The sequence below is a fragment of the Sciurus vulgaris genome, assembly GCF_902686455.1.
Source record: "Sciurus vulgaris genome assembly, chromosome: 11".
NCBI lineage: Eukaryota > Metazoa > Chordata > Mammalia > Rodentia > Sciuridae > Sciurus > Sciurus vulgaris.
Window position 1 is genome coordinate 67,020,986 of NC_136472.1, and position 16,149 is coordinate 67,037,134.

Sequence of the window (16,149 nt, forward strand, 5' to 3'; positions counted from 1 at the left end):
TTATTGTTTCCTTCATTTCAAGGATTTCTGTTTTTTTTTTTTTTTTCAGTTTCTCTAACTCTTTATTGAAATGATCTCTTGCTTCCCGTATTTGCCCTTTTAATTGTTGATTGGTGTGATCATTTAAATGCCTGCATTTGTTCTTTCATCTCCTCCTTCAGTGCCTACATTTGCTCTTTCATCTCATTGGCTTCCCTGATTGTTTTAATTATGTGCATTCTGAACTCCCTTTCTGACATTTCTTCTGCAGTACTGTCATTGGGTTTTATTGATATACTATCTGGGTTTGTTTCGGACATTTTCTTCCATTGTTTTCTCATATTGGTCAGATGTCAGTGGGACTTTGTGTTATTGCAGATTTACTCTATTTGCTTATAGTGTCCCTGTAGATTTCCAGTGTATCACCTTCCAGCCTTCAGTAGCCTGAAGTCTTGGAGTAAGTTTATAATGCAGTGCTTCCGAAGAATGCTGCCCCTACCCTGCTACTGGTTCCAGGGAGAGAGACCTGGAGAGGTCTCTGGAGCCACTACCCTGGTCCCAGAGGCTGCTTGCAGGTCGGAGACTCGTGGCTGGCTCTGTGTAGAAAGTCTCTCACTGGGCGGTCTGCTCCTAGAAGCTAGCCTAGAAAGGCGCTTCCCCCCGGAGGGTGCCGGGCTGCTTGTGGAAGTCCCTGGCTGCCCTGTCCTGTTCTCTGAAGCAACCTGTGGGTGGCCCGGGGAGCTGGCCGCACATTGGTTCTGTGCAGAAAGGCTCTCACTGGGGGCCTGCTCTGTGAAGCTGGAGAATCTGGCCCTGTGGGAGGAGCCCCCTGCTAGCGTGCTCAGGGCTGCCTGGGGGAGACTCTTTCTGCCCTGCCCTACTCTAATAATCCACCCGAATCTGGGCCTTCTGCCCAGCTGAGCTTCACTGGGTGAGGGAGACTCACCCCGTGGTTCTATTTTAGTCCGAGTTTCGCAATGTCTCCCTTTCTTGAATCTTGGGTTCTGGAATGACTGGAGATGCAGTAACCCTCTAGTCCACCATCTTGGATTGCCCCGTGGAAAAAGCCTGCAGCTGGAGGGGGGCAAGGTCACCTGGAGAGGTCTCTGGCTGCCCTGCCCTGGTCCCAGAGGCTACTTGCGGGTCAGAGGTCTCCCCTGGCTTGGGGACTTGTGTCTGGTTCTGTGTAGAAAGGCTCTCACTCCTGTTCATGATTTCTTACCATCTTCTCTGTTTGGTCTACTTTGTTTTCAAGATTAAATATTTTTCCTTCAGTGTCTGAGGTTCTGTCTTCCAGGTGGTCTATCCTATTGGTTATGCTTTCTATAGAGTTTTTAACTTGGTTTATTGTTTCCTTCATTTCATGGATTTCTGTTTTTTTTTTTTTTCAGTTTCTCTAACTCTTTATTGAAATGATCTCTTGCTTCCCGTATTTGCTCTTTTAACTGTTGATTGGTGCGATCATTTAATGCCTGCATTTGCTCTTTCATCTCCACGTTTGCTTCCCTGATTGTTTTAATTATGTTTTAATATTAATTAATTAATTTTAATATTAATTTTAATATTAATTAATTAATATTAATATTGTTTTAATTATTGTTTTAATTTACATTCTGAACTCCCTTTCTGACATTTCTTCTGCTGTGCTGTCATTGGGTTTTATTGATATAGTATCCACCTTTGTTTGGGACATTTTCTTCCCTTGTTTTCTCATATTGGTCAGAGATCAGTGGGACTCTGAGTTATTGCAGATTTCCTCTATTTGCTTATAGTGTCCCTGTAGATTTCCAGTGTATCACCTCCCAGCCTTCAGTAGCCTGAAGTCTTGGAGGAACTTGATAATGCAGTTCTTCCAAAGAAAGCTGCCCCTAGCCCGCTACTGGTTCCAGGGCTTGGAGCTCGCTCTGTACAGAAAGGCTCTCACTGGGTGGTCTGCTCCATGAAGCTGACCTTGAAAGGAGCCTGCCGCTGGAAGGAGCTGGGCTTCTTGGGGAAGTTCCTGGCTGCCCTGTCCTGGTCCCTCAAGCTGCCTGCGGGCTGGAGATCACCGTTGGCTCTGGGACTTGGAGCCAGTTCTGTGCAGAAAGGCTCTCACTGGGGGGCCTGCTCTGAGAAGCTGGCCGTGTGGGAGACGCCCACTGCCGGAGGGAGCAGGGCTATCTGGGGAAGACTCAGCTGCCCTGCCCTGCTCTGAGAAGCCACCCCTATCCACGCCTGCCACCCAAGCCGAGCTTCACCCAGTGGGGGAGACTCACCCCGTGGCTCTATTATAATCCAAGTCTCTCAAGCCTCCCCTTTTGAATCCTGGTTTCTAGAGTGACAGGAGATGCAGTCACCCTCTAGTCTGCCATCTTGGATCTCCCCCCACATTTTCTTTTTTCAATTCATCATTTTACTCTTGGCTATTGTGAGCAATGTGGCAATAAATTTGGTAGCCCAAGTGTCTTTTTGATATACATTTTGGATATTATTAAAAAATTCAAACCCACTCCAATGTTCTAAGTGAATTTCCTGTACATTTGCTTCTAGTAGCTTCATTGTTTTGAGTCTTACACTTAAGTTTTTAATTCATTTCAAATTAATATTTAGAACTGGTAAGAGATGGAGCTCTGCTTTCGTTCTTTTGCACATGGATACACAATTTCCCCAACCCCATTTCTTGAAAAGACTATCCTTTTTCTAATGCTACTCTTAACAGTTTTGTAAAACATCAGGTGGTTATGGATACCTGGATTATCATCTGGGCTCTGTATTCTGTTGTCATGGTCTGTATGTTTATGTTATGCTAATACCACACATTTTGATTAGTATACCTCTGGAATATGTTTTGAAGTCAAGTAGTGTGAAGCTTCCTGCTTTGTTCTTCTTTTTGCTCAAGATGGCTTTGGCTCTGTGAGGACTTTTGTGGTTCCACATCGATTTTGGAATTGTTTCTTCTACTACTGTGAAGAATTTTATGGGTATTTTGACAGGGATTGAATTGAGTCTATAGATAGCTGTGGGAAACTCTTACTTCTCAGAAGACTACATTTAAGATTTAGGTCAAAGTCTCCATTCCCTTTAACAAGAACCTAATGACACTGTCTCGGATGTGCTTGGTTTTCACCCCATATACAATCGGGTTCATGGTGGGAGGCATGAGTAGATAGAGATCAGCCACAATGATGTGTATGTGGAGCGGAATGGTGTGTCCCCCAAAGCGATGTGTGAAGAAGGTGAAGAAGGCTGGGATGTAGGTAATGACAATGGCACAGATGTGGGCGATGCAGGTGCTGAAGGCTCTCTGCCCAGTGTCTGCTGAGGATGGACTCACAACTGTCCAAAGGATCATGGTGTAGGAGGCAGTGATGCACAAGATGTCAAAGTCCCCAGTCGGGAGGGCAACCATCAAACCGTAGATGGCGTTGACCTGAACATTCCCACAGGATATCTTGGCAACTGACATGTGGTCACAGTAGGTGTGGGGGATGATACTGCCCCTGCAGTATGGCAGGCGCTTGGTGAGGAAAGTGAAAGGGATAACAAGCATCACACCCCTAAGAAAAGTGAGCACCCCAGCCTTGGCAGGGACTGCATTGGTGAGGATGGTGGCATAGCATAGAAGGTAGAAAGGTAACAGGTTGTTAATCATTCAAGGATAAATGTATAAGCTACTTGACTGTGTAAGGAATCCAAAATTCATCAAGTTCTTCACTCAGGGTGTGTAATCTCTTCTCTGTGACACTTCAATTAAAATAATACTTAAATAATTAAATTGTCCTATATCTCAAGAATTTTAGGCAAGTGCCATAAATGAACTAAGTAATAACATAAATGGTGTCATTGATTTATAGTGAAAATGTATTCTAATAATCAAACATGTATTAGAAAGGAATTTGTCATTATACAATGGGTTAACTTACAATCTATGAAATGTTTGATTTCTTTTATGGAAATGTGCAAATATAGAGGTGAAGATAGTTAGTAAAAATGCATATCATCCAGTTCTTTTAGTGACATATCAAAGTTTCTGTGTCAATGTGATGAGAGTCTTTATCTTTGTCCACTGCAAGTAAGGCCTGTAATTTAGTCTTAACTGTTGTCAAAATGATAGATTGACACTCAGTAAGAAAGAAGACTTGCTGATCCCTAGCTAATTGTCAATGGTTGAACTCAAGTATTCAATAAAAGCTCAACACAAGTCCCTGGGTTCAATCCTCAGCACCGCAAACAAACAAACAAAAAGCCCAGAAATAAAAGCTCAAATAAAATAGACAGATAGATCAATGGTACAGAATAGAGGACACAGAGTCAAACCCAAAAAAATACACAGTTTTCTCATACTAGGCAAAGGTGCCAAAAACATGCAATGGAGAAAAGCTAGCCTCTTCAACAAATGGTGTGGGAAAACTGAAAATCCATATGCAGCAGAATAAAACTAAACCCCTATTTCTCACTCTGCACAAAACTCAACTCAAAATGAATCAAGGACCTTGAAATTAGACCAGAGACCCTGCACCTTTTAGAAGAAAAAGTAGGTCCAAAATGAGTAATCTTTTTGAAAACTTGCCTGACTCTTGAGTTAGAAAGATGAGCCATATCATATCAGACATGCATTATTTTAAATTTTTATATCATTGATTTTACTGCATTGCATTTTAGGATTAATACTTTGTCTTTTTTTGAGGGATACAATGCAAGAAAAATTTTTTTCTTATATCTACTACCTTAAGATCTATAGCAAGTTAGAACACAGTGCATTGCTAATGGTGATGCCTGGTTTCTATTTCTCTGTTACTGATCCTTGCTCTTTGTAGTCTAATTCCCTCACTGAAGTTTGATACAAGTCCATAGCTCTGTGTGAACCAGACTGGATCTAGAGGTAGACCTGAAATTCTCTGGGCGATTCTGCAAATTAATGCGTATCTTAGATTTACTTCCGTAGGTCTCAAAAATCTTCCATGCTATTTGTGTATGCTGGAAAGCTACATAGAACGTCACCACGAGAGAAGCATAATTACATTACAAATTAAGTCAATGACCTTTAAGTTTAAGATGAAGAAAATCTATGTACTCTGTCAATAGTATTTAAGAAAGAGAGAGAAGACCCAAATTGACAAAATTAGAGAAGAAAATAAATGTTAACACAGACACTTCTGAAATTCAGAGGATCATTAGAAGCTATTTTGAAAATTTATACTCCAATAAACTGGAAAAAATGAAGATACAAACAAATTTTTATGTACATATGAATGATCTACCCACATTGAACCATGAATATATGTACAACTTAGACCAATATCAAGCAATGATATTGACACAGCAATTAAAAGCCTTCTAACAAAGAAAATCCCAGAACTGGATAGATTCTCAGCTGAGTTCTACCAAACTTTAAACGAAGAACTAATGCCAATACTCCTCAAATGATTCCATGGGATAGAAAGGGATGGGACAGTTCCAAATTCATAAAACCAGTATTTCCTTGACATCAAAATCAGACAAAGACACATTGAGGGGATAAAACTACAGACAAACATCCCTGATGAACATTAACGAACATAGATGCAATAATTCTTAATAAAATTTTGGCAAACTATATTCAAAAACACATTGAGATAGCACACCATGATCAAGTGGGTTTCATTCCAAAGATGCAAGGTTTGTTCAACATACCTGAATCGAAAAATGTAATTCAACACATAAATAGAATTAAGGACAAGAAATACATGATCCATTCAATACATGTAGAAAAAAATCCAGGATGCAGCCATGTCAAAAATGGTAGAGAAACTAGGGATAGAAGAAACTTACCTCAACATTATAAAGGCTACATAAGACAACTAAGGTCAACAATGTACTGTATGGAGAAAAACTAAGAGCATTTCTTCTAAAATCAGGAAATCAGGATGTCCACTCTCACCACTTCTATTAATATAGTTCATGAAACTCTAGTCAATTCTTGAAACAAGAAAAGGAATTAGAGAAAAGGGATACAAATAGGAAAAGAAGTCAAATTCCTTGTTTGATGATGACATGATCCTCTGTCTGGAACCCCAAAAAACTACACCAAAAGACTTCCAGAGCTGATAAACAAATTTAGCATATTATTAGAATAAAAGATCAATAGTCATAAATTAAAGAGCAATTGTGCTTTTCTATACTCCAATAATGAATCTGCTAAGGAAGAAATCAGGAAAACTATCCACTCACAATAAACTCAAAGAAAAAAAAATACTTGGAAATAAATCTAACCAGGAAGGAAAAAGACTTTTAAATGAAAACTGTGGAATACTGAAGAAAGAAATGAAAGAAGATCTTAGAAGATGGAAAGACCTCCCATATTCTTGGGTAGACAGAATTAATATAATCAAAATAGCCATACTACCAAAGAGTTGTACAGTTCAATGAAATATCCACCAAAATATCAATGATATTCTCCACAGAACTAGAAGAAACTGTTCTAAAATTCATTTGGAAGAATAAAAGACCCAGAACAGCCACAGCAATCTTGAGCAAGAAAAGTGACGCTGAAGGAACTGCAATAGCCAATGTCAGATTACACTACAGAGCAGTAGTAGTCAGCATGGCATGGGCACCCAAACAGACATGGGGACTCAGGAAATAGAACAGAAGACACAGAGACACACTCACATGGATGTAGGCATCTGATATATTCATTAAGGGTGCTAGAAACATATGTTGTAGAAAAGAGAGCCTTTTCAAAATATGGTGTTGGGAACATTGGATGTCCATATGTAAAAGAATGAAACTACATCCCTCTCTTTCAGCTTGCACAAGTCAACTCAGAGTAGACAAAGACCTAGAAATTAGGCCAGAGACTCTTCAACATCTAGAAAAAAAATGTATTTTCAACACATCAACATATTGGCGAAAACACTGACTTTCTTACCAAGCCTTTGAAGCACAAAAAAATAAAACCAAGAATCAATATGTGGATGGCATCAATTTAAAAAGCTTTTGCACAACAATGGAAATAAGAACATGAGTAGAGAGCCTACAGACTGGGAGATCTTTGCCAGTTGCTTCTTTGACAAGGGATTAAAATTTCTAATACATAAAGAAAGTAAAATGCTTAACATCAAGAAAACAAATAACTCAATTAATAAATCAGCCAAAGAAATAAGTAGATACTTCTTAAAAGAAGAAATACAAAAGACCAACGTATACCTGAAAAAGTATTCAACATCTCTAACGATCAGGGAAACAAATCAAAACTACATTAAGATTTCATCTCACTCCAGTTAAAATGGCAATCATCTAGAATACGAATAGTAATAAATGCTGGTGAGGATGTGGGGAAAAAGTTACACTTGCATTGTTGGTGAGACTTCAAATCAGTACAAACATTGTGGAAACAGTATGGCAACTCCGCAACACCAGAAATGAAACCACTATATGACCCAGCTATAGCCACTCCTTGGTATTTATCTACTGAAACTAAAATCAACATTCTCTAGTGATTTGGTACACTAATTTCATAGCAGTGCAGTTCACAATAGTCAAATTGTGCAATGATCAACAGATGCACAGCTACCCTTCAACAGATGAATTGAAAAGAAATGTAATGTATATGCGCAATGGGGTTTTACTTGGCCATAGAAAAACTGAAATTATGGCATTTGCTGGTAAATGGATGGAATTGCAGAAGGTTATGCTAAGTAAAATAAGCCAGACTCAGAAAGTCAAGGGTTGAATATTTTCTCTGATGTGCAGAAGCTCGACCAAACTAAGGAAAAATCCCATGAAAATAGAAAGGATACCAATGGAGTATGATTGCAGGTGACAGAGGGGGAATAGGAAAAGAGAGGAATGGTGGAATGAAATTGACCAAATTATGCTACATATATATATATATATATATATATATATATATATATATATATGAATATACAGTGAATTTCACCTTTATGTGTAACTATAAAGCACCAATTTTAGAAAAAAAAACTAAATTAGTAGAAGGAAGACCAGTTGAGTAGAGGAATGAGGACAGAGGGAGCAAAGTGGGAAGGGACAAAAGAAATACAGGGGACTGCAATGGAACAAATTATGTTCCATGCATGCATGATTATGTCAAAATGCATCCCACTATTACATGTAACTATTATACTCTAATTAAATATAAATTAATTAAAAATAAAAACACCTAACAAGCCAAATAAATAAATGGCAAAAGTTATTTCTACCCTATCACTAATTACATAAAAATACTAAACTCTCTACTATAATAGTAGATATTGATTAGTACCTGATCTAACCACATCTATTCAAAATCCTATAGAAGTTCTAGCCATAGCAGCCATGAAACGTAATGAAAAGTATATTCTGTATATCTTTCCCTTGGATTCCTTGAAACAAATAGCATTATAATGTTATCCACATCTTCTTCTGCAATTATCATTGTTGCTAAACACCTGCCACAGTGCCCTGTCATTTACTTTTCATATTCACAGTCATTGATAAATGTAAAAGGTGAGTAGGCGGAGAAAATAAAAAGACTGAGTATCTTCTCCATGTTAGTTGCCCTTGATGTTCAGCCTAAACATCTTGCATAAGCCCTGCCTGAGCTCCTTGTTCTTGAGAGCATACACCATGGGGTTGAGGGCAGGAGGGATAACATTGTGCAGCACATTGAGTAGAACTGGGATCAGGGGAAGTTTCATCCCTGCACTATGAGTGATGGAAATGACAATGATGACACTGTAGAAGAAAAGAATTAAGATGAGGTGGGAAATGCAGGTACTTAAGGCCTTGGATGCAGCTTCTTTGGAGTTGAGCTTTAGTACAGATTGAAGGATCAAAGCATATGATACAATAATCACACCCAGATCGATTCCCATAATCATCCAAGCCAAAAATATCTGATTGATACTGTTGATTTTCCTGTCATCACAGGAGAGACTAGTGACTCCAAGATTAGAACAAAGACAATGCTCAATTTGATTCCGAGAACAGTAATTTCTCTGGGCAGCTAAGACGGGCACTGAAATTGAACACAGACAGTTTCTAATTGTCATAAGCACAGTTGCTTTGACCACAAAAGAGTCAGTAACTATTGATGGATATCTCAGTGGTCGACAAATGGCTACATACCTGTGTATAGCCATGAAGACAAAGATACTTGACTCCGTGGCCACAAAACAATGGATGGCATACATCTGAGCAAAGCACTCAGGGAGGCTGATGGCCTTAGCATTAAACCACAAGATGGCCAAAATTTTAGGCATGATGGTGGTAGCCAGGCCCATGTCCACCATGGCCAGGATGCCCAGGAAATGGTACATAGGCTGATGCAGACTTGCCTCTTGGTGGATGATGGTCAGGATCAGGATGTTGGCCCCAAGTGCCAAGAGGTAGAGCAGAGCCAAGGGTAGGGAGAGCCAGTGCTGCCAGCTGTGAATGCCTGGGAATCCCATCAGAATGAACTCAGACACCTGGAAGTGAGATCTGTTGGAACCTCTGAGATCCTGGAGCATCCTTTAGTGTGGAAGAAAAAGCTTAATGTTATAATTCTTTTCCTTCTTTTTTTTTTTTTTTTATTTTTGGTACCACGGATTGAATTTAGTGGCACTGGACCACTGAGCCACATCCCCAGTCGTATTTTGTATTTTATAACATTGTAAAGGCCATCTACACTAAGCCCATGGCAAATATCATTCTGAATGGTGAAACACTGAAAGCATTCCCCCTAAAAACTGGAACAAGGCAGGGATGCCCTTTTCACCACTTCTATTCAACATCGTCCTTGAAAATCTAGCCAGAGCAATTAGACAAACCAAAGTAATTAAAGGGATACGAATAGGAAAAGGAGAACTCAAACTATCCCTGTTCACTGATGACATGATTATATATTTAGAGGAACCTGGAAATTCCACCAGAAAACTTTTAGAACTCATAAGTGAATTCAGTAAAGTAGCAGGTTACAAGATCAATGCCCATAAATTCAATGCATTTTGATACATAAGTGATGAATCTTCAGAAAGAGAAATTAGGAAAACTACCCCATTCACAATAGCATTGAAAAAAATAAAATACTTGGGAATCAATCTCACAAAAGAGGTGAAAGACATCTACAATGAGGACTACAGAACACTAAAGAAAGAAATTAAAGAAAACCTTAGAAGATGGAAAGATCTCCCATGTTCTAGATAGGCAGAATTAATATTGTCAAAATGGCCATACTACCAAAAGTGCTATATAGATTCAATGCAATTCCAATTAAAATCCCAATGATGTACCTTACAGAAATAGAGCAAGGAATTATGAAATTCATCTGGAAGAATAAGAAACCCAGAATAGCTAAAGCAATTCTTAGCAGAAAGAGCGAAGCAGAGGGTATTGCAATACCAGATCTTCAACTCTACTACAAAGCAATAGTAATAAATACAGCATGGTATTGTTACCAAATAGACAGGTAGATCAATGGTACACAATAGAGAACATGGACACAAACCCAAATAAATACTCTTTTCTCATATTAGACAAAAGTGCCAAAAATATGCAATGGAGAAAAGATAGCCTCTTCAACAAATGGTTGCTGGCAAAACTGGAAATCCATATATAACAGAATGAAATTAAACCCCTGTCTCTCACCCTGCACAAAACTCAACTCAAAATGGATCCATGACCTCGGAATCAGACCAGAGACCCTGCGTCTTATAGAAGAAAAAGTAGGTCCAAATCTTCAACATGTCAGCCAAGGATCAGACTTCCTTAACAGGACTCCCATAGCACAAGAAATAAAAGCAAGAATCAACAACTGGGATAGATTCAAACTAAAAAGCTTTCTCTCAGCAAAGGAAACTATCAGTAATGTGAAGAGAGAGCCTACAGAGTGGGAGAAAATCTTTGCCACTCATACTTCAGATAGAGCACTAATTTCCAGAACATATAAAGAACTCAAAAAACTCTACACCAAGAATACAAATAATCCAATCAACAAATGGGCTAAGGAAATGAACAGACACTTCACAGAAGAAGATGTACAAGCAATCAACAGATATATGAAAAAATGTTCAACATCTCTAGTAATAAGAGAAATGCTAATCAAAACTACCCTAAGATTCCATCTCACCCCAATGAGAATGACGATTATTAAGAACACAAGCAACAATAGGTGTTGGCAAGGATGTGGGGAAAAAGGTACACTCATACATTGCTGGTGGGGTTGCAAATTAGTGCAGTCACTCTGGAAAGCAGTATGGAGATTCCTCAGAAAGCTTGGAATGGAACCACCATTTGACCGAGCTATCCCACCCCTTGGCCTATACCCAAAGGACTTAAAAACAGCATACGACAGAGATAGAGCCACATCAATGTTCATAGCTGCTCAGTTCACAGTAGCCAGATTGTGGAACCAACCTAGATGCCCTTCAATTGATGAATGGATAAAGAAACTGTGATATACACACACACACACACACACACACACACACACACACACACACACATACACACACAATGGAATATTATTCAGCCATAAAGAATGATAAAATTATGGCATTTGCAGGCAAATGGATGAAATTGGAGAATATCATGCTAAGTGAGATAAGCCAATCTCAAAAAAACAATGGACAAATGATCTCTCTGATAAGCGGATAATGACACATAATGGGGGGGGTGAGGGGTTAGTGTTAGGGTTAGGGTTAGGTTTAGGGTTAGGGTTAGGGAGGGTGGCAAGAATGGAAGAAGGAAGGACTGTATAGAAGGTAAAGAGGGGTGGGAGGAGTGGGGGGGAAGGGAAAAATAACAGAATGAATCAAACAACATTACCCTATGTAAATGTATGATTACACAAATGGTATGCCTTTACGCCATGTACAAACAGAGAAACAACATGTATCCCATTTGTTTACAATAAAAAAAAAGACAAAAAATGTGGAGAAATGAAATCTTACATTATCCATCTTACCCTTGTAGAATGGTGATTCTTTTAAAACAACAACAAAAACAACGTTACAAATACTGGTTAAGATGTGGAGAAAAAGGAACCCTTAAACATTGTTGTTGGAAATAAAATTAGCATGGTTACTATGGATAACAATATGAACACTCTTAAAAAACTAAAAAAAAGTAATACTAAATAATCCAACTATACCACTCCCAGGTATATATCCAAAGGGAATGAAATCAGAATCCAAAAGAGATAAACTGCATGCCCAGGTTTATCTTGGCTCTATTCACAAGAGCCAAGGTGTAGAATCAGCTTATGAGCCTGTCAACAGATTAATGTGTAAAGAATCCATGGTATAGATACAGAATAAAGTGTCGTTCAGATGTAATGAATTACAAAAGACTTTCATCTGCAGGAAAATGGATGGAGTACATCATATTAAGCAAAATACACCAGATATAGAAAGACAGATATTGTATTTTTGCTCACCTATGGAAACAACAATAAAGATTAGGATACTGAAAGTAGAGGAGGAAATAATTGGCATGGGGATCAGGGTGTAGGAGGATAGACCAGAACAAAGCTCCATACATGCGTGTATGGAAATGCCACAGTGAAACCCATTAATGTTTATAATTAAGTAATGTGTGTTGATAAAAAAGGACAAGAGCAGGAATTAATGCGACAAAAATCAGAGGTAAAGCATAAAAATAGAGAACATTAGTGGAAAGAAAAGCTTACTTGTAAAAATATTATTAATATAAATACATCTCTGGTAAATAAGGAAAAATGAGAATGTAAGTCACATTTGAGCTCCCTCCAAAGTAAAAGCACCTGCAGGAAATTAACTACATGAGCTCAATATAGAATGTCCATTGAATTATAAACAGTAGCTGCTAACAAAATTGACAATAAAAAGTAACACAAGAAATAAAAACACAAATAGAGTAAATTTATTAAAGAAGTTAATATCCCATCCAAACCTATACAGGTCACTGTTTTTTTCTCTAATAAGGAAATATGCTGTCAAAAACAACAGGCCCACATTGTTACTCTATTCTGATGAGTACACTTCAAGACAGATTATTCTTGAACTTGGTAAAATAGGTAAAGATGTTCAATTCATTTTGCAAAGCACTTAAAATATTAATTTCAAAAGCAATTTCATTATAGGCAGTATAAATAAAATTATGCATATAGATTTTTCATGATTTTATAAAAATATAAATGAAAGGTTAGTTATCCATAACAATGTGTTGGAATGAGATTATGATCCCAGAATGTTCACCTCAATGATAATGCATGACTTACCAGGCAAAGTTCATTTTTATATATCTTTACAATATTAAAAATAAATTAAGAACCTTAGAATTATCTTAATATGCATACAAATCATAGAACATAATTTTATAAATTTCTATGCTGATTTATAAGAAAAATGTTCCGTTGAAAAAAGAAGTCTTTTTAGCTTAGTAAAATATATGTACAAAAACCATCATGCACCACACTCAGCTATTTAGAATCATTCCCATCAGCTTCGAGAGCAAGACAGAGATGTTCAATGTCATCATGAAACTCATGGTGCTTGTGATGCGTCTTCAGCAGAGAAAAATATGCAATTATTAGTGTTTCTGAAGTAAAAAGCCTATTTCAAGGCAGCATAAATAAATAAATGAGAGTTTCTTTTTTTTCCTCTCTTTTCCTTTTTTTGATAGTCAGTGTTTCTGAGAGGTGCTATTAGATGAGAACACAGAACAATCTATACAATTTAACATGGAAGGCATAGGTTAAATTGACCAAAGCAATTCAAAGTGGTAGGAATGACAAGGTTCAGAAAGAGTGGTTTTGGTGAAGAAAGTGAAGAAAGGGGTAATTGTATTTTGAGTGGTGGGGTTACCGTTTTGTAGAACTTTTAAATAAGAATAACAGAAAGAAATGTCATCATTAATTAGAAATTCGTGAATACACCTAAATTGATCAGGGGAATAGATGTGCATTCTCATTTGTTGAATGGAGAGAGATTAAATCACTGAGTTTATTGTGTATTGCTATTTGGCATCATTTTGGTGATATTAATCAAATGACTATTTTTTATTTGTTCTAATTAATTACACATGACAAGTAGAATGCCTCTTGACACATCATATGCAAGTGGAATATAATTTTTCATTCTTCTGGTTGTACATGATGTAGAATCACATCAAATCACCATTTGTAAGCCTGTCCTCTATTAATTTATAAAAAATCTTAAAAATTAAAGACTGTAGCCTATTTCTTGAGTTTCATTCTCAAATAGGAAGAAGGCAAGATAAATATTTTTGTTCCTCCCTTATACTATAATCTTAAAATAATGTTTATTTTTATTTTTCTTAATATGAGTAAAGGACTTCTCTCTCTTTCTCTTGAGTCTGTTTGATTTTGAAGATGATCTTGGAAAGAACCATGTATCTCATTAGTCTTTGGGAGAGCATATTGTTTGGATCAGGTTGGGAGAAATGTGGTCAGATGACTTATTTCCAAATTAAAACTCCAAAAGCTGGAATTTCACATTAAGGTTCTCATATGCGTTTCATAGCCTATTCATTTAGAAGACAGCATGACAGGAGAGGAATTTTGGTAATGATAGCAGGCATTTTCCAGGGGAAGATTACAACTGTCCTTCAAACTGGAAATTTTGATCACTATATGAAAACAGCACAAATTAACCTATGATCTCATGTTCTCCATTCTCTGTACACATCTACTGATAATTGAATCCACTTTCCCTCATGTTTGTTGATGGAAATTTGGATTAAAGGTGAGACAATTCTTCATAGCATTGGAGAGAAGAAAAACTCAGAGAAAGGACCCATTACTGACTTGGAATTTGAAGACACTTAATAGGAATGCACTGGATACCCTCTTGTCATGGACAAAATGGGACTCTTAGGAAGATGTCACTATCTCCTGACTAAATAACTGGAAAAAATGTATTGTTTTTCCTACTCCCATTCCCTGGATCCTCTGCCCTTTTCCCAACAAATGTGTCTTTCATACACTGTGGGATTTGATGTCCTTGGAACCTGAAAGGATTCTTATGACACAGTCTCTTATCTGCTTTGTCTTTACCCCATAGACAATAGGGTTCATGGTGGGAGGCAAAAGCAGATAAATATTGGCCACAATAATGTGACAAGATGGAGGGATTGTGTGGCCCCCAAAACGGTTAAAAAAGAAGCAGAAAAAGGCAGGACTGTAGGAGAAGACAATGGCACAGATGTGGGCGGTGCAGGTGCTGAAGGCCTTTTGCCGAGCATCTGCTGAGGAGAGGCTGACCACCGCCCGGAGGATCATGGTGTAGGAGACTGTGATGCACAGGATGTCGAAGCCTCCAATCAAAAAGGCAACCATAAGACCATAGATAATATTGACCTTAATATTTCCACAGGATAGTTTGGCTACAGATAGCTGATCACAGTAAGTATGGTGTATCATGTTGCCTCTGCAATAGGGCAGTTCCTTGGTGATGAAAATCAAGGGAATGATGAGCAGCACTGCTCTCAAGAAAGTAGCAAGCCCGGCCTTTGCAATGACAGCATTGGTGAGGATGGCCGAGTAGCGCAGAGGGTAGCAGATGGCCACGTAGCGGTCCACGGCCATTAGCATGAGCACCCCAGACTCCATTCCTGTGAAGGTGTGGATGAAGAACATCTGGACCAGGCATTCATCAAATCCAATGTCCTTGAGGTTAAACCAGAAGATGCAGAGGGCTTTAGGTATTGTACTAGAGCACATGACAAGGTCAGTGAGAGAAAGCATAGCCAAGAAGTAGTACATGGACCTGTGCAGGGAGTCCTCATAGCAGATGAGGTAGAGGAGTCCACAGTTCCCAACCACCGCCACAACATACATGGAGCAGAATGGGAAGGAAATCCAGCCGTGCATGTCCTCCAGGCCCGGGATCCCATTAAGAATGAATGAGGCTGGGGTCACCTCTGTTTGATTCAGCCATGGCGTCATGATTAGCTTGGTAGTCCTCGGGAGGCTTCCGGGGTCCAGTGTTTGTTTTTTGTTTGTTTTGGTTGTTTACCATTCAAGATGAGGAAAACTAGAAAAATAGAAAAGTCTTAGTTGTGTTGTCTCTGACTTTTCTTTGTTAAATAGTGCTCTTCAATATCAAAGAACCAAACTTAAATGCCAGGGAATATTCACTTAAATACAGTTGCAACTAAACAGATATTATTTGTTAATTCATTAACTTGAATGCATTGATAAGTTAATGAATTTTATATATTTGGCAC

General features: G+C 38.2%; 2 protein-coding genes across 2 annotated transcripts; both read right to left on the bottom strand.

Annotated features, from left to right (window-relative positions):
* Nucleotides 1–3,016: 3,016 nt before the first annotated feature.
* Nucleotides 3,017–15,868, bottom strand: LOC306638539 (olfactory receptor 52N4-like; the record flags this gene model as incomplete). Its single annotated transcript, XM_079101764.1, has 2 exons — nucleotides 3,017–3,511; nucleotides 15,404–15,868. The coding sequence occupies 2 exons, from the start codon at nucleotides 15,866–15,868 to the stop codon at nucleotides 3,017–3,019; spliced, it is 960 nt and encodes a 319-aa protein (XP_078957890.1).
* OR56B2 (olfactory receptor family 56 subfamily B member 2) lies at nucleotides 8,493–9,452 on the bottom strand (the record flags this gene model as incomplete). Its single annotated transcript, XM_079101765.1, has 1 exon — nucleotides 8,493–9,452. The coding sequence occupies one exon, from the start codon at nucleotides 9,450–9,452 to the stop codon at nucleotides 8,493–8,495; it is 960 nt and encodes a 319-aa protein (XP_078957891.1).
* Nucleotides 15,869–16,149: the final 281 nt, after the last annotated feature.